The 27452-nt window shown below is 48.1% G+C and overlaps 1 protein-coding gene across 5 annotated transcripts in view; it reads right to left on the reverse strand.

Moving 5' to 3' along the window:
* Positions 1 to 11623: 11623 nt before the first annotated feature.
* The window catches only part of RALGAPB (Ral GTPase activating protein non-catalytic subunit beta), a 66968-nt gene continuing 51139 nt past the window's right edge, over positions 11624 to 27452 (reverse strand). For all 5 annotated transcript variants that reach the window (XM_040079672.2, XM_040079671.2, XM_040079673.1 and 2 more), the window contains 7 exons: positions 26132 to 26297; positions 23375 to 23497; positions 22525 to 22661; positions 21622 to 21730; positions 19305 to 19383; positions 18732 to 18880; positions 11624 to 15583 (listed from right to left, as the gene is read on the reverse strand). In XM_040079672.2, coding sequence (XP_039935606.1) covers positions 15390 to 15583; positions 18732 to 18880; positions 19305 to 19383; positions 21622 to 21730; positions 22525 to 22661; positions 23375 to 23497; positions 26132 to 26297 — 957 coding nt within the window. In that variant the 3' untranslated portion in view covers positions 11624 to 15389. The remainder of the gene's footprint in view (positions 15584 to 18731; positions 18881 to 19304; positions 19384 to 21621; positions 21731 to 22524; positions 22662 to 23374; positions 23498 to 26131; positions 26298 to 27452) is intronic.

A 27452-nucleotide genomic window follows, 5' to 3' on the forward strand; every position in this document is an offset into this window, starting at 1 on the left:
AACAGTTTTTCCCAGCATACCTCTCACGTGTACCACTGGAACCTTATCTCCATCTCTTGTTCCCAGGGGCTCAGATTGGGTGGGGCCTGCTCGGTTGGTGGAACCTTGAGTGTTCACTAACCAGGTGGCCTTAGCTAAATTAATCTCCCAGTTCTTCAAAGTCCCCCCACCCAGTGCCTTCAAGGTGGTTTTAAGCAGGCCATTGCATCGTTCAACTTTCCCGGCTGCTGGCGCATGATAAGGAATATGGTACACTCACTCAATGCCATGTTCACTAGCCCAGGTGATTATAAGGCTATTCTTGAAATGGGTCCCATTGTCGAACTCAGTCCTCTCAGGGGTGCCGTGTCTCCACAGGATTTGCTTTTCAAGGCCCAGGATGGTGTTCCGGGCAGTAGCGTGAGGCACAGGGTAGGTCTCCAACCATCCAGTGGTGGCTTCCACCATGGTCAGCACATAGCGCTTGCCTTGGCGGGTTTGGGGAAGGGTGATGTAGTCAATCTGCCAGGCTTCCCCGTACTTATACTTGGACCATCGCCCGCCATGCCATAGGGGCTTCACCCGCTTGGCCTGCTTGATGGCAGCACACGTCTCACAGTCATGGATAACCTGAGAAATACTGTCCATGGTTAGATCCACCCCTTGGTCTCGTGCCCACTTACAGGTGGCATCTCTGCCCTGATGGCCTGAGGCATCATGGGCCCATCGAGCTAGGAACAACTCTCCCTTGTGTTGCCAGTGTAAGTCTATCTTTGACACCTCTATCTTGGCAGCTTGATCTACCTGCTCGTTGTTTCGGTGCTCCTCATTAGCCCGACTCTTGGGGACATGGGCATCTACATGACGGACTTTTAAAGGTAGCTTCTCTACCCGAGTGGCAATGTCCTTCCACTCATCTGCAGCCCAGATTGGCTTTCCCCTACGCTGCCAATTGGCCTTTTTCCACCTGTCCAGCTAACCCCACAGAGCATTGGCCACCATCCACGAATCAGTGTAGAGGTAGAGCTTTGGCCACTTCTCTCTTTCAGCAGTGTCCAGGGCCAGTTGAACAGCTTTGAGTTCAGCAACTGGGCTTGACCCACCTTCTCCTTCAGTGGCTTGTGCAACCTGGCATGTGGGACTCCATACGGCTGCTTTCCACTTCCGGTTCATCCCTATGATACGGCAGGAACTGTCAGTGAAAAGAGCATAGCGTGTTTCTTCTGCTGGCAATTGGTTGTATGGTGGACCCTCTTCGGCACGTGTCACTTGTTCCTGCTCCTCTCCTCCCTTATCTCCCTCATCTCCTCTGTCACCTCCTCCATCTTCTCTCTGAGTTCCTTAGCCACGGCAGAGACCTAAGCCTGCATTGGGCCACTGATCATACTCTCATAATTTCTGAGCTTGTTGGCTACAGAACCCACTGTCTCTCGGTTGTTATCAGGATGAATTGTTGCAATGAATGTGGTGTATTGAGATGGTCCTAGAGCTGCCAGATTCCACAGCATTTGCCCTGTGCACCTGACTTTGTCGGGGTAATCATCATGCTGTCCACCCCTCCCAAAGAGTACCTCCAATACCGCCACTTCTCTCAGCTGTTGGATCCCTTCCTCAAGGGTCTTCCAGCGCATTCTATGATGGTGCTCCTGCATTCTGTCTCTGTGGACAAACCTCTCCCTAAGACTCATGAAAAGCCGCTCCCAGAGGGAGCCTGGCTCCCTTACGAATACCTGATTCACACCTGAGTCCTGGGTCAAGGGTCCCAAATTCCTTGTCTCACCACTATCTAGTTACATGCCTGTACCTATAAGGTCCCAGACCCGAAGTAACCAGGCTGTGTAAGCCTCACGTCCCCGCAGTGCAAGATCTTCTTGCAGATTACGGAGACTTTCATATGTCAGGGACTCAGTGATGATCTCAACCTCTGACTCCCCTGCGGGTTGTGAGGGCCCTCCTTTCTTATCCTTGTTGCCTGGGTGCTCTGATTTCACCTTATACTTCTTTGTTTCCACAGGGTCCACTTGCTGCTGGCTGTGGCTGCCCCTGTGGTTCAGCTGGAACCTGGACGGTTGTAACGTCTGTGGGTTCTGCTGCTGCACCATCAGACTCTCTTTTGTTGGGGCAGGGGGAGGGTTTCCCACCAGCTGGGGCTAATGAGGCCACTACCACTCAGTATCTCACCTATCTCCTTCACCTTGTCAGCCCATATAGCAAACTGGATGACAGCCACAGTAGCCTTAGTTATAGTGCCCATGTTTAGGTAAGGGCCCGCAAATGGGAGAAATACGGTCACCACCACATGCCACCCGAACCAGGGTGAGCCAGACCACATGATAACAGTACACAACAATGTAGGCACTTAAGAAGTGTTATTCCTTTTTCTCTCAATGCCCTCGTGCCCCATGATTTGGGCGCCAAATTCTGTCTTGGTTTGAAAAGACAGGTGTCTGCTAGGGAGAGGCAGGCCTCTCTAGGAATGAGGAATTCAAATCCTTCCTTCCATGTTATTGTAATTTGGAAGATTAAAAAAAAACTTTTCAGTCACAGCTATGGGGAAAGGAATAACAGTCCTTTACTAGTAACTATAACAGGACAGACAAACAACAACAGCAATTATAATAATAATAAAACAGAACCAAGAACCCTGGGGGCAAACGGTGGAAACTCCGGCGCTGATGGCTGGAAGCTGGAAGCAGTGGATTGTCCCAGCAGGCAGGGGGGTGTCCTGGCAGGCAAAGTGAGCAGTGCCGGAGAACCCGCAGCGGCTGGACCCGGGCTGACCCAAAATCCAGCAGGGCAGCAAAGAAACTCCGAATTCTTGGGCACTCCAACAGATGGTAGAATTCCCAGGACCAGACTCCTCCGTCAACCGTGGACTCCAGGCAGCTACCAGTCGCCCGACCGTTCTCCCCGGCAAACCGAGAGCCGTGAGCCCACCACCCTCAGCTCACGGGAGCTTTTTCCCTCCCCTAAAACTAAGTGATCAACTTCCTTTGTCCGGGTTGAGCACCCTTTAACTATCAGTATTTAGTCTCCTAGCAACTTATGGGGGGGAAAAATTCTACAGGAAACTTAACCCTCAACACCCCCTTAATCCCAGGCGACCCTGACTCCTGGGGCTGTGCAGGAGGGAGAAGCATGAGGCACCCTCTAAAGCAATATTGGCTTGTCAGCTGCTGCTCCCCTGCCCGCAAACACCGGTTGCTTTTACAGCCACTGCCCTCCTGAAGGAGGCAGTGTGTGCTGGGGCACCTCAGCAAGCAAGGAGCAGCTCCTTGGGACCTCCAGAGTGCCATCCCCAGTGTCCCAGGGCAGCCTGGCATCAGCCACCCCCAAACAGCCCTGCTGTCCCCTCCGCACCACGCTGGCTCTGCTCTTGCTCCCCTTGCATGGCAGTCATCAGCCATAAATATTGTTTTGTATCCCAATAGCCAACAACTGCTTAGGGAGTGATTTACTACTTCATTACACAAAATTACAAAGAAATTTATTTCCAGAGTTTTATGGCTGGGTAGCGCAATGGTTGGCTCTCACAATTAAGGGATTAATAAGGAGTGTATTTAAGAGAAGTTTTATAGATGTATAGTTATGTTATTATGGTATGTTCTCCCCATAGTCCTCTTTCCTCTCCCCCTTGTACTGTGGTCACTGGATGGCCTTGGTAGTCGGGGCATTTGGGGGACGGCAGGCTCGTTACAGGAGGCGTGGCATGGCAACACCTGACCTCCAACCAAGTTGCAAGAAAGTGATTTCCACCAATGGATGGCAGAGAAGGAGCTGACAAGACTTTGCGAGGTTCCTGTGACAGCCGAGCTGAGAGAGCTGGGAGCGTTCGCATGGAGAGGAGAAGGCTCCAGGGGGACCTTAGAGCTCCTTACAGTGCCTAAGGGGGTCCAAGAGAGCTGAAGAGGGACTTTGGACAAGGACCTGGAATGCCAGGACAAGGAACAACGGCTTCCTGCTGCCAGAGGGCAGGGTTAGATGGGATACTGAGAAGAAATTTTTCCTTGTGAGAGTGGTAAGGCCTTGGCACAGAGGGCCCAGGGAAGCTGTGGCTACCCCTGGATCCCTGGAAGTGTCCAAGGCCAGACTGAATGAAGCTTGGGACAGCCTGGAATAGTGGAAGGTGTCCCTGCCCAGGGCAGGGGGCCTGTACTATATAACCTCTAAATGTCACCACCAAAACCCATCTGTGGTTCTGTGTTTCTATAAGCACTGTCTGTGGGTAGAGCTGTGCAGGGCTGGGCTGTGTCCTCCCTGTGCCTTGTGAAGCGTGAAGCCAAAGGCTGAAACCCATCCTGTCCTGACTGGGACCTGCAGCCTTGTGTTCCTGACGGCCACTTTCAAACTGTGATAACTGCTCTATAGCCTTGATTTCTCCCTCCCAGCATGACACTTACCTTTGGCCTGTGCTTTTTTGCTTAAACTTCCCTTGTCATTATTCCAGCTTATTCCTTTTGCTCTTTAACCTAGGGGAGGTTCCTCTTTCAGGGAACCAGGCAGGGTCCATCTCCATAAGGGCAATGCAGTCATCAGGGGGTCCTGGTTAAGCTGGAGGGGCGTGTGAGAGGCTGTAGGATTGGGCTGACCCTGTTTGGACACAGTCAGCCCCAGTGAGGAAACGCTGGGTCTAGGGCCGGTCAGGAGCTTGATGTGACCCATCACTAAGGCAGGGTGAATAAATAATAAATCTTTGTAGTGAGCTGGAGTGAAATAACACTGAATGACCAGTGTATATATGAAGCAGTTTTATTTTAAAAAAATTATTTGTAGCAGAAAGGCAGTAGATGGGTGGGTTTGGTTTTCCTATAGAAGTATAAAAATAAAACAAAGAAAATATATGAGCATAAGAAAGACAAGGGAAGGACAAGAGTAGATGGTGGAGAGGACAAATATCACCACCTGTGGATCCAGTGAAGAGACCTGATCATTACAATTCCAATGCCTGTGGTCAGAGTAGTGGTCACAGATCCACTGAGAGTGGGGGCTGTGAAACAAAAAGTCAGGTTATATACATCCAAGCTGGCATAGGAATGCCTATATCCTTCTCCAGGGAGGGGATTCTTTATGTCTGATGTAACAGTCTTCAGCACATGCAACTTTCTGCTGGAGAGCTCCTGAAAAGAGTCCACGGCTCCTTGGTTATCCTTGGTGGCATTGATCCTCCACAATTCATCTTGCCCACTCCTTGACCCCACTTCTGCACTTGTTGTGTGTTCACCGTGGACCTGAACAGGAAAACTGGCTCCAGAAAGCTTCTTCCCTACCTCTCTAGGGACCCTTTCTGGGCATGTCCTGTTCCAACTTGCTGGCCATCAGTGTTTGAGGCATAACAATGCATGAGCTCCACTGTCCAGGCTTCTACAGAGTTGGAGAAGTGCCCAGTGCTCATCCCAGCCATCATCCTACTCCCTTCCCAAGCTTTGCCACCAAAAAACGAGGAGCTTTCCTTGGTATGGAATTGTCAGTGGTTTCTTAAACATGTCCATGGTGAACAGGGGCCTAGAGATACTATTTTGGCTGTCTCAGGCAGTGCCACAGGACACAGGCAGCCAGCATAGGTTTCTGCCAGCTGCAGGAGGCAGAGGATGAAACTCATGGGAACTCTGCCCAGAAAGAGGTTACCAAAGCCCATGGGAGGGTCCAACAGGACAGTTTCCAGGCTGTGCATGGAAAAAAGGTAGTGGTGGGTGAGAGCAGAGGCTGGAGCTGCGGTGGGGGCAGCAGGGGCTGCAGTGCCTTGTGCCCACTGGGCCTGGTACTTGCTGGATGCACCATGGGCCTTCCCAGGAGGGAGCTGATGCTGGGTCTGCCAACATCTCCATCTTCCTTGGGCACATCTGTCCCCAGAAATGCTGGACAGGGGACTGAGAGGCTGCCAGGGGCAGTGTTGTCACCACTGGCTTCTGCTGTCACATTGATCACAGGCCAGCACTGTCTTCAACAGCTGCTGGGCCTCAAAAGCAGGTGCCAGGCTTCAGTGGCACTCAGGAGGCCTCAGGGGACTCAGGATCATGTGGTGATGGGGTGATGAGGTCCTTTGAGGCTCAGGAAGTGCTTAATTCCGGTCCTCGCCCAAAGCAAGGTCACCGGTGCAGTTGGAGCGCGCTGCACATCTCCCAAGATGGAGCCAGTGCCCCTGCAACAGTGTCTTCAAGGAGACAAATCTTGGGTCTAGAGGGTTTGGAGTAGCTCTGCTGCAAGGAGGGGGCTCAGTGGGCTCCGTGGTTCCTGTGCTCTGGGCAGAGCTGTGCTGCTCCCTCTCCCCTGGCACACACTCTTACCCCAATCTGCAGGAGGCTCCAGTCTGTGCCCCCATTGCCAGGAGCTCCAGTCCGAAACGTGGTGGCTGTGCCAGGTGACCGGTTCCTGCTGCATCCCAGCCCTGTTCCTCCATCCTGCTGCCCCCAGGGCCCCTCTTGCCCTGTCCCCTCTTGCTCTGTCCCCTCTTGCCCCATCCCCTCTTGCCCCGTCCCCTCCTGCCCTGTCCCCTCTTGCCCCATCCCCTCCTGCCCCGTCCCCTCCTGCCCCGTCCCCTCCTGCCCTGTCCCCTCTTGCCCCGTCCCCTCCTGCCCCATCCCCTCCTGCCCTGTCCCCTCTTGCCCCATCCCCTCCTGCCCCGTCCCCTCCTGCCCCGTCCCCTCCTGCCCCGTCCCCTCCTGCCCTATCCCCTCTTGCCCTGTCCCCTCCTGCCCTGTCCCCTCCTGCCCCGTCCCCTCTTGCCCCATCCCCTCTTGCCCCGTCCCCTTCTGCCCCATCCCCTCCTGCCCCGTCCCCACCTGCCCCGTCCCCTCCTGCCCCGTCCCCTCCTGCCCTATCCCCACCTGCCCCGTCCCCTCCTGCCCCGTCCCCTCCTGCCCTATCCCCACCTGCCCCGTCCCCTCCTGCCCTGTCCCCTCCTGCCCCGTCCCCTTCTGCCCCATCCCCTCCTGCCCCGTCCCCTCTTGCCCTGTCCCCACCTGCCCTGTCCCCACCTGCCCTGTCCCCTCCTGCCCTGTCCCCTCCTGCCCTGTCCCCTCCTGCCCTGTCCCGTCCCGCAGCAGCCAGCGCTGGCTCCGTGCTCTCTGTGCGTTCAGTCCCCGCAGGTAGCTGCAGTGCCAGGGCTGTGACACCACACTGGTGCTCAACCAGGCAGGAGTGGGCAGTGGCCCCTCTGCCCAGTGACTCCAGTGGCACCTTGAAATGCCGCCATCTCCATCTCCAGCAGGAATCTCATCCACATCAGTGAGGCAGAAGCGTCCCTATGGCCGGTTCTCATCCCTGTTCATACCTCTGGGGTATTACAGGGCCATGAAAAGTCAGCTACCTGGAGAGTGGCCCCTCCTTACACCCCAAATTCCCTACTGGAATAAATACAGCTGGTATTTATGAGCAAAAGGCTGGAGGGAGCAAAAGTCATTCCCTTGAGACCTGAGTGCCGGACCCAAGCTGGGAACACCAAACCCCCAACATACCCCCCCCACCAGGAGCCAGTGGGAAGATGGGAAGCAGCTCCAGGAGCTCTTGGCAGATGTGTGAGTGTGGCCTGTGCTCCTCAAATGCAGCAGCTCCTGCCTGTGGCAAACACCCAGATCAGCATGACCTGCAGCCCTCAGGGAGCCATGGGGGATTCTCAGCATCACCCACTGTCTCCTGCCGACCACCTGGCTCTCAGAACAGGAAATCTCTCATGGATGAAGCAGGAGGTTCCAGGGCTCCCTCTGCACCAGTGATGCTGCCCCAGAGCCCCCGTGGCCTCATGGCAAATGACTGACAGGAGGTTTCTGCACAGCACCATGAATGGTGCCCACCCAACAGCTCCCTGTCTCCCACAAGGTTCCAGGAGCAGCTCCGGGTGCTCTGGATGCCTGGAACAGAGCTTGGGATCACAGGGCACATCCTGAACAAGAAGGCCCCTGGGGAAGAGGAGTCTGGGGGGCAGCACCTCTACACCATACTCCCCCCTCCTGAGCCCCCCAGCCTTCAGCAGGGGTCCTTGGTGCTCCTGACTTTCCCACCATCCCTGACTCCCTCCCACCCACCTCCCATAGCTGCCATAAAATAAATTGACAAAATAAACCTAATTTGGACTGTAACTCTATTTTCTCAACCTGAAAGGCAGAGTCCTGTAGTTGATCAGCAGCAAGTCCCTACAGGCTCCTGCTGGTGGGGAAGACAGAGGCGTCACTGCACTAATGAGTGAATTAGCTAATGAAAACAGCATTTAAAATAATCACAATATTTCTTTATTTGCATGTAAAGATGACATAATAAAAGATAATTAGCAGCATGTGAAACAGTTCTACGATTCAATTTTCTCAGTTTAGCTAATTAATTATCTTAGTAAAATGCATCATTATGGCTAATTTTAGAAAATCCAGCAGCTGCAAGGTCAGAGTGCTTGGAACAATTTCAATTTGTAATTGGAAGAAACATTAAAGTGAGTCAGATAATCTTTTATTAGATAATAATAATAATAATAATGAATCACAAAGGCACATATATTAAGTACTTTAAGAGGCAGAAAATGCACTGAATCATTTAATAATGCCATCAAATGGGCATCATTGGGGGCTGCTGTGGGAGTAGGAGGGCACTGGGCCCTCAGCCCTGCCTGGAGGAACACGCAGCCCAGTGCTGGCTTGGGAATTCCTCTGTTGGGATGGGGCTGGAGCACCATGGAGGGTCTGCCCTGCCCTGCCCTGCTCTCTGTGCCCTCAGCCTGTGCCAGCAGCACCCCGGGGCCTGGGCAGAGGGTCCCAGCCAGGGGAGTCCCAGCAGACCACCGTCCCCCAGGACTGGATGGGAGGGCTGGGCAGGGACCCCCAGGGCTCATCAGTGTCCGCAGGGTGGTTGGGGGTGCTTGTGGGACCCCAGGCTGGTAGAAGGGCATGTGCTAGCAGACACCAGCTCCTGGCTGTGGGCAGTGGGAACGTGGCAGGGGTGGCCTGCGCTGGGGAATTCAAACCCCAGCTGGGGGACAGGGCTGGGACACGATGGAAGGGAGCCCAGGAGCACTGTGGCACTGACCACCAGTCCCACATGCTCACCCCACACCCCCATCCCTCCTGAGACACCCCTGCTCTGCCTGGGCTCTGCCCAAAAGCAGCCTGTTCCCCCAGAGCTGGTGGAGGTGAGGATGCCAATGTGCATGGATCTTCCTCTCCCACTGGGACCAGCTCTGGGGACAGCCAGATGGATGGATTGGCCCATCTTTTCCTTTCCCCTGACGCCTTTTTAAGGATCCCTGGTGTGAGCCCAGAGCTGCAGCGTGTCACCCCTTCCCTTCACACTCTGCTGAGGTGCCAGGCACAGCTGGACCCTGTGTGTAGGGTGGGTGCCTTTGGTACAGCAGAAATATAATAAATCTATTGTTTATTAATGTTAATTATAATCTATAAAAATAAATATAAGAAGAAAATCTCATGGCTCTTACAGGAAGGAGAAAACAGGTTTAAACTCACTGCACCCAGGTGAGCCTGCACCCAGCTCCCGTGGCTGCCGCCATGCCCTGGGTGCCACCCACAGCTTCCAAAGGGCATGCCTGCTGGGTATGAGGGGTACCCCCAAAGCAGCATGAAAAGCTAAAAGCAGGGCTGAGGTCCCTGGGATGCTCCTGATTGCCACAGCAACGTGCTGCCTTCCTCCATGATGCTGTGATGGAGATGACCTGACCCACATCCCGGGATGCCCAGTGGCCCCCACCCAGAGCCCTGGGGTACACAGTCAGCGTGGCCATTGGGCAGCCCAGTGTCACCAGGGACATCCCAGCAGCACTGGTGTGGGCCAGGGACACTGCGGGCACTGACACGGTCCAGGGACACACCCTGCCAGCACTCACCGCTGCAGCAAGCGTGCTGGGGGTGCCAGCAGCCATGGCTCAGCCCAGTTCCACCTTCAGCCACTTATCCCCACTCCTGACAGACATTTGTTCACTGCAGGCAGCCAAACATTTTCTCAGTGTAAAGCGGTAACTAAATTACGTTTCACCTTGGAAAATTATCCATACTGCAATTTGGCTTCTTTCGTGGTCAAGCCCAGCCGTGCTACAGTGAGAACAGGCATCTTGGGTGTCAGTGTGCCATGCTTCTGCCTCCTCAGGAAGTTTCTAGGAATAGCTGATGAAAATAGAGGGCACTGGGGAAGAGTTATCTCCTCTACACTCCCGTGGCAAACCTACCACCAGCTCCTCTGCTTGACATGGGGTGCTGCCAGCTGATGTGTGCCCCACGGAGCAGCTTCCTTTCATTAATAACAAATGAGAAGTTAAATTCTCATTTCTGGCTGTGGCAGAGGGCATAGCCCTAGCTAGCTCACACTGCGGCCACTCCTGCCTCATCCCAGGATTTATTATTCCTGTTCCTGCAGCAATCACCTGGTGGTGCCAGGTCTTTCCACTCACATGGAATGAAGCACCTGTGGAGCACAGGGAACCTTTCCCAGAAACCAAGAAGTTGCTCCCAGCTGGGCCCTCCTGTCCAGAGGACCTGGATTCCATGGAGCTACTGGAGTTGCCTTTGAGTTCCTGGGGTCACAGAAGGTTGTTCCCCACTCTGCACCTACACAGGCCCCATCTGCCAAACAGCACCTGTTCCAAGATTTGGCTGATGGAGATCCACTTCCAATCCAAACCCTTAGGTGTGATTTCCAGCCTCCCAAAGCAGCTGGGAGTATTGATCCCTCCCCAATAGGAAAGAAGAAACCGTCAGGCTCCAAATCAGCCCCAGAATGCCTTTCCTGCCTGTGGCCCTTGGGACTGCAGAGGAAGATACTCAACTGTTTATTACTCACGTTTGTGATTCTTCAGAGATCACTGTGGGGCTTGCCTTAACCTTCCCTAAAGCGTTGTGGTGAGGACCTTGGGTGGGTGGCATCAGCTGAAGTTACTGAAGATGAAGCCAGCAGGAAAACAGATATTCACACATTCCAGCTTGAGGTTTCTGGACCAGTCACTTCAGTGCTTTTGTTCCAGCCCCCAGGTGAGGCAGAGCTTGGGCAAAGCACCAGAGCTGCTGCAAAGGTGAAGTCCCAGGGACAGCACAGGGCCCCTGCACTGCAGCAGCAAGCACAGACATACACAAGTCCTGCAGCCCTGACGTGAACTGGGAACTCATCCCCTCCTTAAGGAGCTCAGAGCTGGTCCATGGGGATCTGGCTGGATGGCACTGACAAACCCTCTAACTCAGCCCAGTTTCCCATGGCTTGCTGGGTGCATCACCCTCATGAGACACGGCCCCACTGCTGCCCAGCTCCTCTCCAAAGCCAAAGCTGAGCCGTCTCATCCTTTCTCCCCTCTCTGCCCAGACAGCAGAGCCCTCATCCTCACAGGACTCCACCTCTGAAGCACACAGCTTTCCCCTGTCCTGGCTGGGTGTCCAGAGTGGCTGCACCACAGGGGACCCACACCTAAGGTGGGAAGCAGCACATGGAGTGACTGGAGAACACTGGCATTACAGGATCATCAGGCTCCCTTCAGAAGCCAGTCTTTCATGTTTTCACCTCCCAGACTACTGAGACATAATATGATTTCCTTACCTATGAGCCTCAGTTCCCAGAGCTATTGAGGTGTGCAATTCTGCTACCTCTGCTGTTGTTCTGGGAAACATCTCCATCAGAGAATTTCAAGCAAGGTTTTGGAAAATACTAAAAATGGACCAGTGCAAAGTTACTAGATAAGAATCTTTAAAATTTATTGGACTAATTGTGTTACATTCAATATTTGATGTGTTTCTCCTGGACAAAGAATTGGCATAAATACAAACAAGCCTTTGTGTGCCTTCCCTAAACAAATAAGAGATAAAGTACTAGAGACAACAGAACATAGTTCACATCTTCATATTTACATTTTGCCTTTACTTTACAACTTAGTGCCAGGAATATTTACAGAAAAATACAATAAGAACAGAATGTTCATGTCTTGGCAACATACAGGAATTCATACAAATTGTCTATGATTGAAGCACATGATATCTGGCATTCTCACTTCTAATTGCTCCTGCTAAATCCAGGGGGAAAAGGGCTGTGTTTGCCTTCGAAGGTATTACTCAATTGCACAATCACGAAAATGCATCAAATTTGCCCGTGAGGCTGAAATTTAGTTCCCTCCTCTTCCTGGGCATGCAAAACCTTGTGAAAAGAAACACTGACCTAGGGAGAATCCAGCAGATACAGCCCAAGGGCAGCCAGGGATGCTCCTCCCTTGGGCTTTGCACTCTGCTACCCCCAGGTGCATCAATTTCCACAGGCACTGTCATCCCCCTCTCCTGCTTGCTGTAAGGTTCTAATGCCTTTCTAGAAGTACCTTTAAAAGAATGGCTTTTCTTTAAAAGTGTCTCTTAAAGGTACTAAAATGTAATTTCAACACTGTGTTTAACAATGTGACCGTGGTCACCTCCTGCTCTGTTAAAACAGAATTATGAACCCAAACTGAAAGGTTTGGTGAAGGGTCCCAGTTTAATTACTGTGAATCACTTGCAGGTCGGGGGGTGGGCGGTGTCAGCACTCATCCCTTCTGGACAGGGATGCTGATCCAAGCCACTTGACTCAGCAATTAAAAATTTTTATGCAGCAGTTTATGATATTAAAAAAATAAACTGGATTCTTGGCTAACTCTTGCAATCACCATAGAAATAACCTCGTTTGCTCTGGCCCTTCAGGGAAAACACTCTCAAGACAGTGCTCTGGACTAGCTAAAGCCCTCAGAGTTTGGTCAGACTTTGACAGGAGATGGATATAATTCCCAGACTGGTAGGGTGCATTTTGTTAGGAAGCCTGGGACATACACACGTCCTGGGGAAGGAGGGACAGTCCCTGCAGGCACCCTGCACTGGCACAGTTTGCCCACTGCTGTGACCAGCACCCAAACCTTGAGGGATGGCAGCACAGTTCTGCATCACAACATTTTTACACTGAACTATGACTTTCTTGAAGGCTCACTTTTCCAGAGGGCCAATCCCTGCACCTACAGCCAGGTCACACTACCTGTAACCTGCTCACCAGCTGGTTCTACAACTCAACTGACGCATTTTAAACATCCATCCCCTGGCATTGGGAGGGGCCACAACATGACCAAGTTCCCTTCTTTCCAAACTCCTGCCATACAGCTCTCACAGCTGTTACTGCTCCCATGGGTGCCTTTAGGTGAACATGGAAATAGACCCAAGACAACCCTTCAGCCAAGTACAGGTCTTTTTAAAGAAAGTAAATTTTCAGGCAGTCCACTTGCCTATCCCTGCCAGAAAACCACTCAGGGTTTGCCCCAATGCCCATCTCTGCATTTGTGACTGCTCCCAGCAGCATGACAGCAGCACCTGGTGCAGCTGTGCTGCATCTGCCCGGGCTGTTTAACACCCAGCCATGGGAAGTGGGGTTGCTGTGACACTATCAGTGTGCAGACACAGGGATTGCTCAGGATGTTTATTGGTTACACATGCATTGCTCATGCCTTTTAAACCAGTGGGCTCAAGTTTGTTTGGCCATTAATTAGATCCAACAGGGGCATTCACAGTGTGGGTAAATTTAGCAAGTGTGCATCAAACTGCTCCGGGCAAGAGTTTGTCCAAGTTCTCTGCACAGCTTGGCCAATGCACCCAAATGCAGCCCTGGAGCTCCTCCTGCCATGTGCCACCCGGGCAGCACGCATCCTGCCACTTTTTATTCATCTGGATCAAATCCCAGAGCTCCCAAATTAAGAAGTCAGTGCACTTGTTCCCTACAACAAGCAGACAACACCTTGGCTGACCACCTCAAAGTCCATTCACATGTATTTTTAGGGGCCTGTGCTTCCATGAACTCTTTGTGAAAAACCACATGGAAAGCCAGGAGTGAGCTCTGTCCTTGGCAGATAAGCTGTAATGAAACAATTAAGACTGCTTCAGGTCAGAACTGTTGCAAAAAGTAGCTCTGAAATATCAAAATTCAATGCCTGACAAGCATTACTGCAATACATAGCACAGCTTATTAAAACCACTTTGGAAATGATGTGAAGAGCTCCCCAAATTCCTGCTAAGTCATCCTCTTCCATTACTTGGTGCTGGAAGGATCAGGATTCCCTGCTGCTGTCAGGCTGCACCTCCCCAGGAGTGGCAGCCCCAATTCACTGCTGCAATACCAGCTGGGATGAGCCAGGAGTCAGAGGTACTCCCAGGGCTGCCCACACCCACCACTTCTGAGATCCCAGTATCACACCTGTAGCTGCAAACACCTCTTCCCAGCACATCTTTTGAGTCCTGAACAGATCAAAGCCACAGCCTGAAAATGAAAACCTAGGTGGAAGGGAAGCACTGCTGCCGAATGTGAGAACATACACGAGATTCAAAACAATGTGAAGTTATAACCCCAAGGAGGCTTTCATGGCATTGAAATTAATGGGGAAAAATGAATTTGTGACTTTTCTTTTTGAGTTGTTCAGTCTGTTTAACAGGAGCTTCTGAAAAGTGTTGTAGAAGCTGCAAAAACTGCTCATGCTATAAATAACAGGGAGGAGGCAGCCCCAAAAATCTCAGACTTCAATCCAATGGAAGGAAGGCAAGTGATGTTTATGCTTTTTATGGAAATGGTGAGTAGGTGATACAGATGCTTCAAAATAAATTAAGTAGTTGCACTAAAAAAATTAAAAATAAAAATCAAGCTACTGAAATTAAATGTGACATTTTGCAACAGACCTGAAAGTGATAATGTTGCTTTTATATAACCAAAAGCTCTTATCTGGTAATAACTCCTTTTGGAAAGTCAGTTAATTTCAGGTAGTGGTGGCTGTCTCACATGCAGATGGATTCACTCAGAGCCCTGGAGGGAGTGGCCACATACAGCATCTGGGCCCTGGATTTCAGGGCCTGCTCTTTCCAAGCAATCTTCCTCCTCTTGTTTCTGGTACATAGATGGGTTACACCCAGTGAAGAATCTTCTGTTGAAGAGGGTCTTCTCACTGAAGAGGCGGTGAAAATATCTTTGACATTCTCTTACAGGGAAAGGTGATGCTCTGGAATAGACTCTTCCTCCAAGGAAAGATCCGGCTCCCTTGCCCTTGGGCATGTGGATACAGCAAAGGTGTGTCTAAGGGCAGGTTTGTCTGTATTCTTATTTCCATCTTCACGTGCAGAGGTGGTTTTACTTTGATTGTTTTCCCCTCAGAGCAAGACACTTACAGTTCCTAATTAGTCTGGAAAGGATGACTGGGTGAAGAGATAATTTTGCTAGTACCCAGGAAGACTGGAATTCAGTAATCTTATGAGGGTAGGTGAATCAAGTCAGTATCTCAACTGCAATGTTTCGGATTCATTTCTCATTCCTCCCACATGGGATCTGCTGACTTGTGCTAGAACATGATTTCCTGAATTCCGGAGGGCTGAGAAAAATTGTTGTTGTTATTTAACTGTTTTCATTAGTGTAGCCACCAAGCTCTGACCTAATTGTCCTGGAAGGATAATGACCTAGGGGTTGCAGTTCTTAAGCCCAACCTCCTGGAAAAGCGAGGTATAAAACTCTGGCTCCAGCTGCCTGTTGCGGTATTTATTGACAATATCTGCTATTTTCTGTTTTCGGCGGACGTGGGGGGGGTTGTATGAATCGCTTTCCAGCCTCTTTCTCCGACAAATATTTATTACTGTCTGTCTCACTAAAAAACCTGAAAAAGAAACAACATTTGAATCTAGTTTAAATTCAGTCCTGCACTCCGTTGCTAGCTTCCCAGCCAAAGACAATTTTGGGTTCTGTCCCATCTAAACACAGGGGGGATGTTCAGCCCCACCAAGTCTTTTCTCCATGAACAGTTGATAACAGACAGCCACGGTCCCGATGCTTGTATAGACCCTCACTGTAAAGGAGACAGGGACTCACTCACTCAGTGCTGCCCTGACCTGGCTGGAGGAGAAGGAGGAGTATTCTCCGCTTTGCCAGAGCCAAGCAGCTGCCTGGAACAGCACCCTCAGGACAAGAGGGCAAACCCAGGGCAGCCAGTACTAGAGTCACAGGACCACAGCCCCAGCTACGTCACACATCTGGACCTCAGGTGGGTCCTGAGGTCCCACCAGGTAATTCCAGGGGAGCCTTGAGAATGAAAAAAGTACCTGTCAGTACCTTTTTCCAGTAGGAATTGCAGAGCCTTCCCCTTGGAAAGGAGATGAGGAAATATCTGATGGGTTGTGGCTGCAAACAAATTTCTCTTCCCCTATAATTGCCTTGCCACTTTTGTCACCCCTCTGTTACTCACAGTTCTGGATGCAGATGGAGGAGCAGGTGGGGGATGGAAGTAGTAGCACTCAAAAGCTGGCAGCTAACTTTATCTTATTTTATTCTGAAAGGAAATTTCTATGCCTCTAAAGAAGCAAGTATCCCTTACCCCCTTTGCTGTTTCACAAGCTCTTTTGTAAAGACAGAAACATTTAGAAGACCTCCCTGCAGGCAAACTACACCTGCTGAACTTAAGAGATGAGAAAAAAATTCACTGTATTAACAGTCCTGGTGCAGCAGAAAAACAAACCCAACTCTAGGAAAACATACCTAATAGTTTTTCAGTAAAAGCCACTGTATCAGCTGAATTCATAAATGTTATTTAAGGGCCCAGGACTGGCTTCAGTTTGCCAGTCACTGAATTAAGCATACAAACTCCAGAACCTGAAAGTCACCTCTAACTCCGGCTTTATGGTTATGTACAGGTATCCTAATGTTCATGACTTCATTTTACTTTGTCCTGTGTACTGCTCTCACTGGGTGGAATTTCCAGTTACTGAAGCTAAATAGCACCAAGACCAGGACAGGTCCATGAATCCATCCAGGAACAGAGGAAAAGGCACACAAGAGAACCTGTAAATACACACCTGCATGGCACTGAACACGTAATCAAAAATGATGTGGTTTTAATCCCTGCCTGGCTTCTAAACCAGGAGGAACACACAACACGCCAGCAAAGTAACAAACTCCATACCACCCTTGCGTGCACCTTGGCTCTCTGCGCTAAACACCAGGGTCACATTTTGCTCTCCTATCTACACAGGCCCTGTTTCTAGTTCCAGGGCTCTCTCCTGCTATCCTGGCAGCTAAGCACTGCCCACCTAACTCCCTCTGCTGGTCCTGCTCCCGCTGCTGCTGCAAAAAAGCACGGCTTGCATTTGTTCAGCATTGCCTAACACTTTTTCCATAGAAAGACCCCAGAGCATTTACTTTGCAAATATATTCTTATTTTTTAAAACATAAAACATAAACATGAGCATTCCTAAAACCTTTTAGCTTACTGTCATGGGTTAGTACCGTTTGGTTTTTTAGTCATAGAAGAATGTAGAATAATTCTCCAGGTCAGGACCTGGGAATTGCTTTAGAAAAGACAGGGACCTATCAGAGAGTTAGTCAGAATATCGACATCTATTCTGACCACTGAAAATTGTTGGCTACAACTTTGGGAAGTACCATATAAAACCCCTTGATTTCCTGTAGGTGGGTCCCCTTCTCTTCTCTCCTTTGGCCAGAGAGAGACAGGTAACATTGAGTTGGGCCTGCTGCTCCCCGCTTTTTTGGGGTGGGGGAAGCTGGCCTGAGGCCTGGCCGGATTCCATCAGCTCCCAGGTGAGGCGGGAAGGAGAGGTTGCTGCTTTACAGCAACTGCTTTCTCCAAACTTCCATGGAGCAAGGAGAGATCTCTGCTGGGCCCTGATAAGAGCTATGAGCACTATTCGGGCTGAAGCCACCCCAGTTTACACTGAGGGGTGGCTGAGAAGGCATTTATGATCCTGCCTGGGTTTTTTGTGATTCTGAACTGCCCTGGTGCTCTGATCTCTGATGTTTCTGTGTGAGTTCTTCCCCCCTCACCAGTGCGGCCTTGAACATCTAACACCACAAGCTACAGAGGGAGAGACAGACTCTGGGCAGATTTAACTCTTTCCTGGCAACATGAAGCTTCTAGAGCTTGGCCCTTGTACGTAAGAAAGGACAGAGTAAACATAAAGAAAAAAACCAGCATGAAGTCAGTAGAGCAAGAGTGAAAAGACTATTGGGACAGAGGGTTGAAGAGTTGGTTGTTCCATTCTTACTTTAGCCATGGAAATGAACTCTATACTTAGATTATTCCTTTAAATCATGGGAAAGATAAGCATTTGGGGAGATGATTGTTTAGATTTGTGTGTGGATTTGAGCAAAGGTGTTTGTGATGGACTAAGTAATACTAATCCTGTAAGATGCTTGAACAGAGATAAAGATGAGAAGCTCTCTGCGCCAGTGAAGAAGTGAGAAGATATCTCTGTACCTTGAGATAAAGAACCCTTTACTTTTAGAGATATTCATCTTTAAAAGGTGACACCCCAGTATGCAAAAGTCTAAGACCCATGACCCATAACCAGCTTAGGAACCTGCTAATGGGAGGGTCACAAAAGCAAGTTTCTCCGGGCGGTTGTTTTTGTGACAGTTAAAAAACCCACAAGAGAACTGTTCTAAGTTGTCAGTTAGATCCATGACTCTGAGAGAGACTCTTCCCCTAAAGAATTGATGAAAGACTATTGTCAGATAGTGAAACTGACAGAAAATTACAAGTTTTGTCTCTTTATGTTGTTTTGTAGGAAAGTTAACAGTTTGTAAGAGGACGGAAGAGTGTTTTTAGAGTTTCATTCTGTTTTGTTTTACTTTTTTTTCCCCAACTTTCTCTTTCTATTCTTTTAGTGTATGTTAATAAAACTATTTGTTCATTTTTAAGGTTGAGCCTGCTTTGTTTTTCTCCTAGTCTCTCTCCCACAGAAAGAGTAAGTACTAAGACCAGAATTTAATGAATGTAAAACCACTACACTTACCAAGAGCTCTCCTACTGACTATCATTCCATCCACCAGTGGGATAACCATGTTGAATTTCCCAGTTGCTCCTTGTAGTTTTATCCTGAATAAGCCAGTGTTTAAAGGATGGATGAAGATCACAGGAACTTCCTTCTCAGGAATGGTAGATCTTAAGGGAAAAACACAACTGTTGAATCAGTTGTAAAACACTGTTTCAATTAATCTGCAGATGAAAAGTGACCCCTTTAGGTGTTAAAATAAAGTTTTAAAATGCCTTATGGCTAAGGCAGCAGGATCCTGGGGCATGCTCTGGACCCTCAGAAGTGCTCTGTCAGTCATGCTGTGCCTATGATATCTGTCCCCACAGGACTGAAGAGCCCTGCAGCCAGAGTACGGTGTGCATGCAGCATTAACCATCTCACAAGGGAGCCAGTTAGGAGGGAGACTTATCACAGACTCAGATAAAACAGCACATTTTCTGTTCTTTAATTTATATTTTATCTGCAGTGATACAAAAAGCTCTTTCACTCTTTCAACCAAAAACCAGTCCACTGAGAAACCAATAAAAATAATGAAAATAAGAGCAGTCTCACCTCAGGGAAGTGCTACTATTGGCTGTGGTTTCCACACCAGTGCTAGTCTCAGATACCAGATCAGGGAGGGGGAAGTTTTCTGTAAGAACAGAATACATCAAATAAAGTTTATCTAATATAGTTGTGGTTTTGTTTTTGTTGTGTACAAGGAAGATTATTTATCATCAGTCAAAACCATGCAGTCCTCAAGCATTTATACCACTAGTGTTCTTGCACAGCTAGTGTCTTTGTTTGGCTTCCAGTTTCAGCATTCCTGGAGAGTACACACACCTCAGCCATCTGCACTCAGCAGATGAAGTCCCAAACCCTCCATTCTCTCAACCCAAAGGTCAAAATCTCTAGAGGAACCATGAAAGCAGGAAGGAGATGAACTATTTCACCCACAAAAAGAGCTTTCAAATTATTATTCACTGCATCTTCACCCATCCACAAGTGATCAGCCTCCAGAATACTGCTAGGAGCACTGAACAATGCCAACCACTCACACCTACAGCTCCCTTGAGCCCTGATCCCACAGACATGATATCCTTCCTCAAATCCAAGCTCTGTGGATCGCCACCATAACCTACAACTCTGCTGCCATGGACTTGGTAACAAAGACTGGATAATGATGGTGAATGAGGAAAAATAAGAACTTGAATCCCTTAAGGGGATTTGGCACTTTCCAACACCTTGTTCAGGGGTTAAGAGATGTTTAGAATTTCTCACAGAAGTACAGTTCAGGCAGCAGGACAGTGCTTCCAGCAGAAGGAGTGTAAGGCCCAAACCCAGATGTTGCCATTAGAGCTGGGATGCAAAGGGTACACAACAGCTGGAGCAAGCAGAGGGAGAGCATGACAAGCCATGGACACACTCTGACATGGAGCAAGAGGGAGGACAGGCAGTTGGCATCAGGGTGATAAATAACCTTGACTACAAAGTGACAGCTTTTCGCTGTCCAGACTCAAAGATGTACCAGAAGCATAAGGTAAAAGCCAAGGACAATGGAGCACATGGCAGAGCTTCTGGGCTAGGAGTCACTTCCAAGAGCTGCCCTTCCCTCCATCCTACTACCAGGCTTACTGAGGCTCACAAACTCATTTCTTCAGCTTCAGGCCCAGAACTCTGGGAGATTCCTACAGCTACTGAAAGAAACAGTCAAGCAGAAGCATGCCTGTGTAGCAGAGCTGTTGCCCCTGCAGAGAAGGGGTCAGGGACACCAGCTTGGAACACACTCTGGGCCGATGTCTGGACGAGAAAATGATGATGCAGAACTTGCTGTCTGCCTCCTGATCTCAGTAAGACTCTGAGGGACATGCTGTAGACAAGGTGGTCTTCTTGAGAATTTATATTTACACTTAACAGCAAACTTCCTCTTGACTGCTGCTCCCATTCCCTTGGTTGCTTTACTCTGGAAGGAGCTAAGGCCTTAATTAAGGTCCACCCTTACTGCCAGACTGGGAACCAGGATCAGAAATCAAAAACAGAATAAAGCAGCAGTTCCTGGCTAGTCTTGCAGACAGTGCTCAGCTAGGCCAGTGCACAGAGACTCGCATAACACTAAGGCCAGGCCATGGCTTGGAACGAGCACACAAGAAGCTCCTGGGGATAAAGAATTCCTCAATGCTGTTCGTCATGGCTATGCCATAGCTGGAACAGAATAAGCAAAGCTGGGTCTCTCCCAGAGCAGCAGTACCCTGAGGCAGAGAGTAAACACCAAACTAAGAAACAAAGTTGGATGAGGAGCAGGAGCTTGCCTGAGCAACACAGTAGAAAGGGAGCGTGGAGCAGGGCTCCTGAGGGCAGAACTAAGGAGCCCTCCCCTGAAGAGAGAACATGGAATTCCAAAGGGGCCATCACAACAAGGAGGATGATGATCCATCCAGCACAGAAGCAGCAGGTGTCAGAAGCCATTTTTTTAAAGGAAGAAAACCAGATCTACTCCTAGGAGACAACAGCCAAGGAGAACTCAGCAGCAGAGGAAGACACCCACCTTGGCTGCTGAGCTTAAGAAGCTTCATGACAGCATTTCACAGGTACTGCCAGGGCAGGAAACTTCAGACCTACATATGCCACTGATTCATGTACACCCTATGGATCACAACTCAAATATTGAAGAACTGATTCAGAATCTTAGTGTTGTTACAGACATTAATAAAGACTTATTTTGATGGTGAGGGTGGTAAGGCTCTGGCACAGGTTGCCCAGATAAACTGTGGCTGCTCCACCCCTGGAAGTGCTCAGGCTGGATGGGGCTTGGAGCAACAACAACAGAACAGTTTTTCCTCTGGTTCCTGCCCTGTTGCTACTTTAGTGAACAGTTAGGAGTTGTACATACCTATATCATCATAACGTTCCACCCAGACCACATACACTTTCGTTTCAGGTCCCATTGGTGGAATGGTTCGGCCCTGAGGCATCCTCTTGGATCTAGAAGTAGGGCTGAGCTGTTTGAAACATGAGGGAAGAACAGCATTTGCAAACATCATTAGTCCAATAATGCAGCCAACAGGTATTTCCCAGCTGCTCCTCAGTCACTCATATCTCAGCCAGGTACAACCTCTGCCAGCTACTGAGCAGGGGCAGCTGTGCTGGAACTACTCACTGCAAGCTGGGTCACCAACCTACTATTTGTATTTTACACAAACTAATTTATATATATTCAACCTTGAATCAAATAAAAGTTTTTCTTAATGTTCTTGAAGACCTTAAATGAGTAACTAAATATACATTTGGAAGTGAATTCTAAACAGGTAATCAGCAGTAATAAGTCTTTCACTTACAGATATAACAGTTCATGGTTTTCTGCTTTGTTAGTGTACAAAAGCAACTTCTGGTACTTCACACACAACTGACAAACTGTTTTAAACTGGATAGGTAGAAAAGTGTTCATGTCTATCCAGCCTCAATTTCCAAGCACGGATTTGAGGCTGAATTACTCTGTAAATACTGCATATACGTTTCCCTGCATGCATTCCAAGATTTCAGGATGCAGAGTATTACCACTAAGCATGTCTAAGTTTTACATTTAAGTAATGTAATCTTGCTATCTCCTACTGTAGATGAAAATTCTGGCAGGAACAAAGCAGATATCAAAGATTAAAGGATTAATGGAAAGGAACAAGTAGCTCTACACGCCAGGAAACCAAATCATATACTATCAAAAATACTGAGCATTGCCAGTATGCTTCTTGAAAGAAAAAAAAAAAAGCATCATTTTTCAATGCAAGTTTTCCCTTACCCGCTGGGAGGGATTAAGATTGTCTGTATGACTGGGGAAGAGTTCCAGTGTCAGAGGCTGCTGCTTCAATATTCCTGGCAGCAGATCCATGTTGGAGTCACTTTCTTGGTCAGAGACACTGCTTTCCAGTGAATCAGCTGTAAGCCAGAAGAAAAAAAGCAAGTGTTTGTCTATTCTTCCACCAAAAAACTTAAGCTGTCATCATACATAAGGTTTTAATACTGAAAAAATGTTGTAAGGCTTTTGAAACTAGACATGCATAGATGGATGGTCAAGTCAATATAGTCTTCATAAGCAGGAAGATGAGTTAGGAGACAATTGCCAGTTATTCCAGAAACAGACTGCCATAAAGTACTGCCTATGGACTTACATCCCAGCAATTTCCTGCAGAATACAGTCGCCTTCCTATGACTATAACATATTTTAATCCAGGTAACTTTAAGCATGCCAAAGATGCCCTGAAAGCTGTAGCTTCTCTACTTAGCAGTGGTACAAACACACCTCCATGTGCTGCAGGAGCACGTAACTGACGTGAAAGGAAAAAAAAATAGGCATCACCAGTTGATGGTGAACCACATGTTCAACCTAAAGCACCCTGGCAACAACAAAACTGCTGTGCATGCCTGGACATCTACTGAGGCTCAGACTGAGAAAGGCAGAGAACAGATGCCACATCAGGAAGGAGTCTAAGGATTAGAATGCTGTAATTTAAACGTCCACACCTTTCTGACAAGGATCTTGCTGAACACACTACTTAGTTAATTTATTTAGGTTTTTCTTCCAAAGGAGTTCTCAAGCAAAAAAAATGTTGGTTTCATTTTTGTATAGAGCATGTACAGAGAGATCTTACTCAGGGATTCCACTGGTGATGGGACAACAAAGGCAATTTCTGTCAGGGCATCTGCATAATACAGCACTTTCTTCTGCCCATTGAAGATACTTGCCCCAACATCTTCTGAGATAATTAGATCATCTGAAATGTACAGAAAAGGAAAGTTTAACCAGAAGGAAGCTCTACTTCTTTACACACTACATCAGAAATTACTTTCAAATACAAGGTGCAATCAATGAGCAGAAATCATGCAAATCTCATATCAAAATGAAAGGAGTTAAATCTCATGGCTAACAGCCTTTCTCAGATAAATATTTTTACTATCTGGAAGGAAAAGGCATTTTGGGTTGGGAATGGTTTCATTTTGAACACATTTCCAAGGTACTGGATTTTTTTTTTCCTAGTATTCTAGTAAGCACATCTGTCACAAGAATACATTTACTGTCTATTTCTGAGCATTCCATCTAGCAACATCATTCAGTTAGAATCCTTTGGAAATGGAATGACTAACATTTATCACTTCAGTCTGATACTATCCTAGAATTCAAGCCAGTTTCTATAGGCTCTCTGGTCTTTTCTCTGTCAAGCAGAGTTAAAAAAGATTTGTCTCCAATCAATTCAAGAAAGCCCCTCATTCTCAGTCCCCACGGATTCCCTCACCACAACTGGCCAACACAGGCCTTCAGACCAGAGAAAGAACTTCCCTCCCCACTTTTCCTTCCCCATGTCACCTCCAGAAAGACTAGCAAGGACTTTAAAATGAATTATTTCTCTGATCCAGTTTACAGAGGGGTTCCTAGGATAGCTGCCTCAAGAAAAGCCACTGGAGCAGTGAAATTCAGCATACTGACAGAAGTGACCAGAGGCATGTTGAAGACTCCAAGCTGTTCTTCAGCATCAGGAAAAAGTTCCCACATCTCCAGCGCACAGGCTCCCAAGGAGTAGCACCATAACTTGAAGCCAGCTCTTTAGGAATTTCTTTGATTTTGGGGGTGTTGCAGGAAGTATTCCCATGAAATTATCTTAACCACAACTCACTGGAAGCTATTTTAGTCTCACAGAATTATTTAGGTTGGAGATCATTGAGTCCAACTGTTAAATAAAGCACAACCAAACTCACCACTATGTCCCCAAGTCCCACATCTGCACAGCTTTTAAATACCTCCTTTAAAAATGCCCAGGGAGGGTGACTCCACTACTGTCCTGGGCAGTCTGTACTAATGATGGACCACCTCTTCCATAAAGAAGTTTTCCCTAATATCCAACTTAAACCTGCACTGAGGCTGTTTCCTCCCATCCTGTCATTCACTACCTGGGATACTGACCCTGACCTGGCAACAAAACTCTTCAGGGAGTTGTTGAGAGTGAGAAGGTCTCTCCTGAGCTTCCTTTTCTCCAGGCTGAGCCCTCCCAGCTCCCTCAGCTGCTCCTCATCAGACTTGTGCTCCAGCCCATTCACCAGAAGAACCAGATGAGAAGTAAACTGCCATTCCTCCCTTCCATTTCTGAATGCTTTCTCTGTTTCATTCTTCCCTGAGCTGGTTGAATTAATTCAGATATTTAGTGGTCTGTGTTTTCATTCAAATGGCTGAAAAATTAGAGTTGAAAAGTCCACATCAAACCAGGTCCCTTGCTAATTCAGAGACCTGCCTTGTGCAGTGGTTCTGACACAGGCAAAAAGGGGGTCAGAGGGCTCTGCCCCTGAGAAAGCACAGCCTGACCCTATCCTTAAAGCAAAATTAAATCCAGACCTGGCCATTTTGTAATCCATCCTGACTTGCTCAGAGAAAGCAATGCCTCTCTACTCCAACTTCTCAACATTTTCAGCTTTCTGTGGTTTGTACTTTTATTCCATAACTTAAGGGAGAAGCCTCCAGCTGGCTGCAGATACAGGTGAAGGGCATTCCTAAGACACAGTGAATGGACAGCAGAGCAAGTGCTGCTTAAGCACCTGCAGCTGTAATGATGTCACACCTGATGCCAACATCAGGTCAAGGGTGATGAACAAGCTGCACCAGCCTTACCACTTCCTTTGGGTGGCTCACCAGAGGCTGTGGCTTTGGAGATCACCCAGAACAGGTCTGGGCCTTGGAGCAGTGACACTGAAACCAGCCCAGACACCACCAGTTCCAAGGGAATCTGATCAAGTTGTCCAAGGGAGAAGCTAACCTAACCCAGTATCCCATCCTGGGCTAGCAGCTCACATTCCTGAGGATCATTTTGGGTGACAGAATGAGGAGAGGGTGGTGTATGACATGCTCAGGGGAGGAGTTGCTCTAGTGGAAAAAAGCAGAGTCAATGAAGCAATACCCATGTATGGGTTCCAACACCTCCAGGACCTATAAACAGCAGCCTGAGTCAACATTTCATTATAATCTACTTACAGAACACACACCACACACACAAAAATTTACACAGTATTTCAAGCCTATTTGCCAATACACAGAACAACATGCAACTGATTTCACCTGAACACTGGTTTGGAATAATATAATAAAGAATCATCAAATCTTAAAAAAATATAGCCCAGAGGTTTGTTTCTTTTTTTGCTGAGGCTACTTCCTCCCAACAACATACAGACATTAGTGTTGCTCACATTGACTTGAAGCTTTATTTAATATTTACACATTTCTTTCTAGCAAACATTAATTAAAAAAAAAAAAAAAGCACATCAGCGTTCCAATAGGTACACAAGAGCAAGAAAATTGTCTTCTAAAGGAGCCTAAATATTTTTATTTACTACAAAAGACATTTACTATGTCTTACAAGTCTTACCATGTTCAGGTCCCTCTTCATCACTGCAGCTGTTGATTGACCAGCTTGTTGAGACATGACCAGTCCACCCAGGGTGCTTCCCAACGTCAACAGACCAGCCAAGAGACAGTAAGAACTCCAGGAAGTGGGGCTGAACAATTTTGGAAGACTCCATGTTCTTCAGGATCTGAAACCAACAGCAGCACCATGTTGGTACAAGAAGCAGGACTCTTTCTCCCCAGCTTTTAAATTAAATTTTTGTCACCAACATGGTTTTGCCCAAATATCGCTACAGAACAAGCCTGGAACCCCAGACTTTCTACATGGACATTACTCCCTGCTCCTCAGGATCCTCCTGTCCTGCTTGGCCTTGTCCTATTCAATCAACTTGATTTTCTGCCAGCATTTTCAAAGCCTGTAAAACAGTGAATTAAAGGGCTGGAAATGGCAATTTTGAGGCTCAAGCACTCATCAGAAAAACCACTGAGTATTCAGTGCAGAACCTGCATTTGCACCAAAGGTAACACAAGGGTTTTCTAGACAGTTTTCACTATTAAAGTGAATTAAAATTTGAGGAGAAAGGTATTTTCCTCACTACTCACCTGTACACGACACTGATTTAACGAACAGGCCTCACAGCACATTAAATTATGAAACAGATTTTCCAAAACAATTTTCAGCAGCATTGAGAGTGCATTTTAATAAAACATCACACTGTTCTGTTCACGTTAAACTTTAATTATACTTCTGACAGAGATCTGGGATGTTTCCACATGTTACGGCAACTTTTACACCTCATAATGACCAAGTGAGAGTTGAGCCCTTCACCACACAAGGACACATGTGATTTGGGTACCCCATTGGGGTTGGTGGAACAAACAATCCACTCATCCATGCAGGGCCATGCAGGAATTTGTTTTGTGGCAGATGCAATAATTTTGGCTTGTGCAGGGGCAGAACACTGGGACACCAACAGAGCAGAAATTGCAGGGATGGGTGCTGGAAGGAAAGCTTCCAGGCTGGAGGCTTGTGTAGCCACATAGTCCCGACACTCCATTCTAATGCCTTGTACAGTGTTCAGCAGTGACTAGACACTGCATTAAAATATTATTAATACTCATTACTGAGCACATTGAAACCATAGCTGCGCTTCAGAACAAGTCAGGGTAAGTGCGGGTTGGACGACATAAGAGCTCCATAAGAGCATATAAACATTCTGCTAGCTCAGCAAGTGCACACCTCAGCTCAAAGGCAAACCCAGCATATCTTGTTTCATAGCTGACTTTGCAGATGAAAAGACTCTGCACTGGCTACTCTGAAGGACAATTTGTAACACTCACAG

Source organism: Hirundo rustica, chromosome 16 (assembly GCF_015227805.2).
Source record: "Hirundo rustica isolate bHirRus1 chromosome 16, bHirRus1.pri.v3, whole genome shotgun sequence".
Classification (NCBI taxonomy): domain Eukaryota; kingdom Metazoa; phylum Chordata; class Aves; order Passeriformes; family Hirundinidae; genus Hirundo; species Hirundo rustica.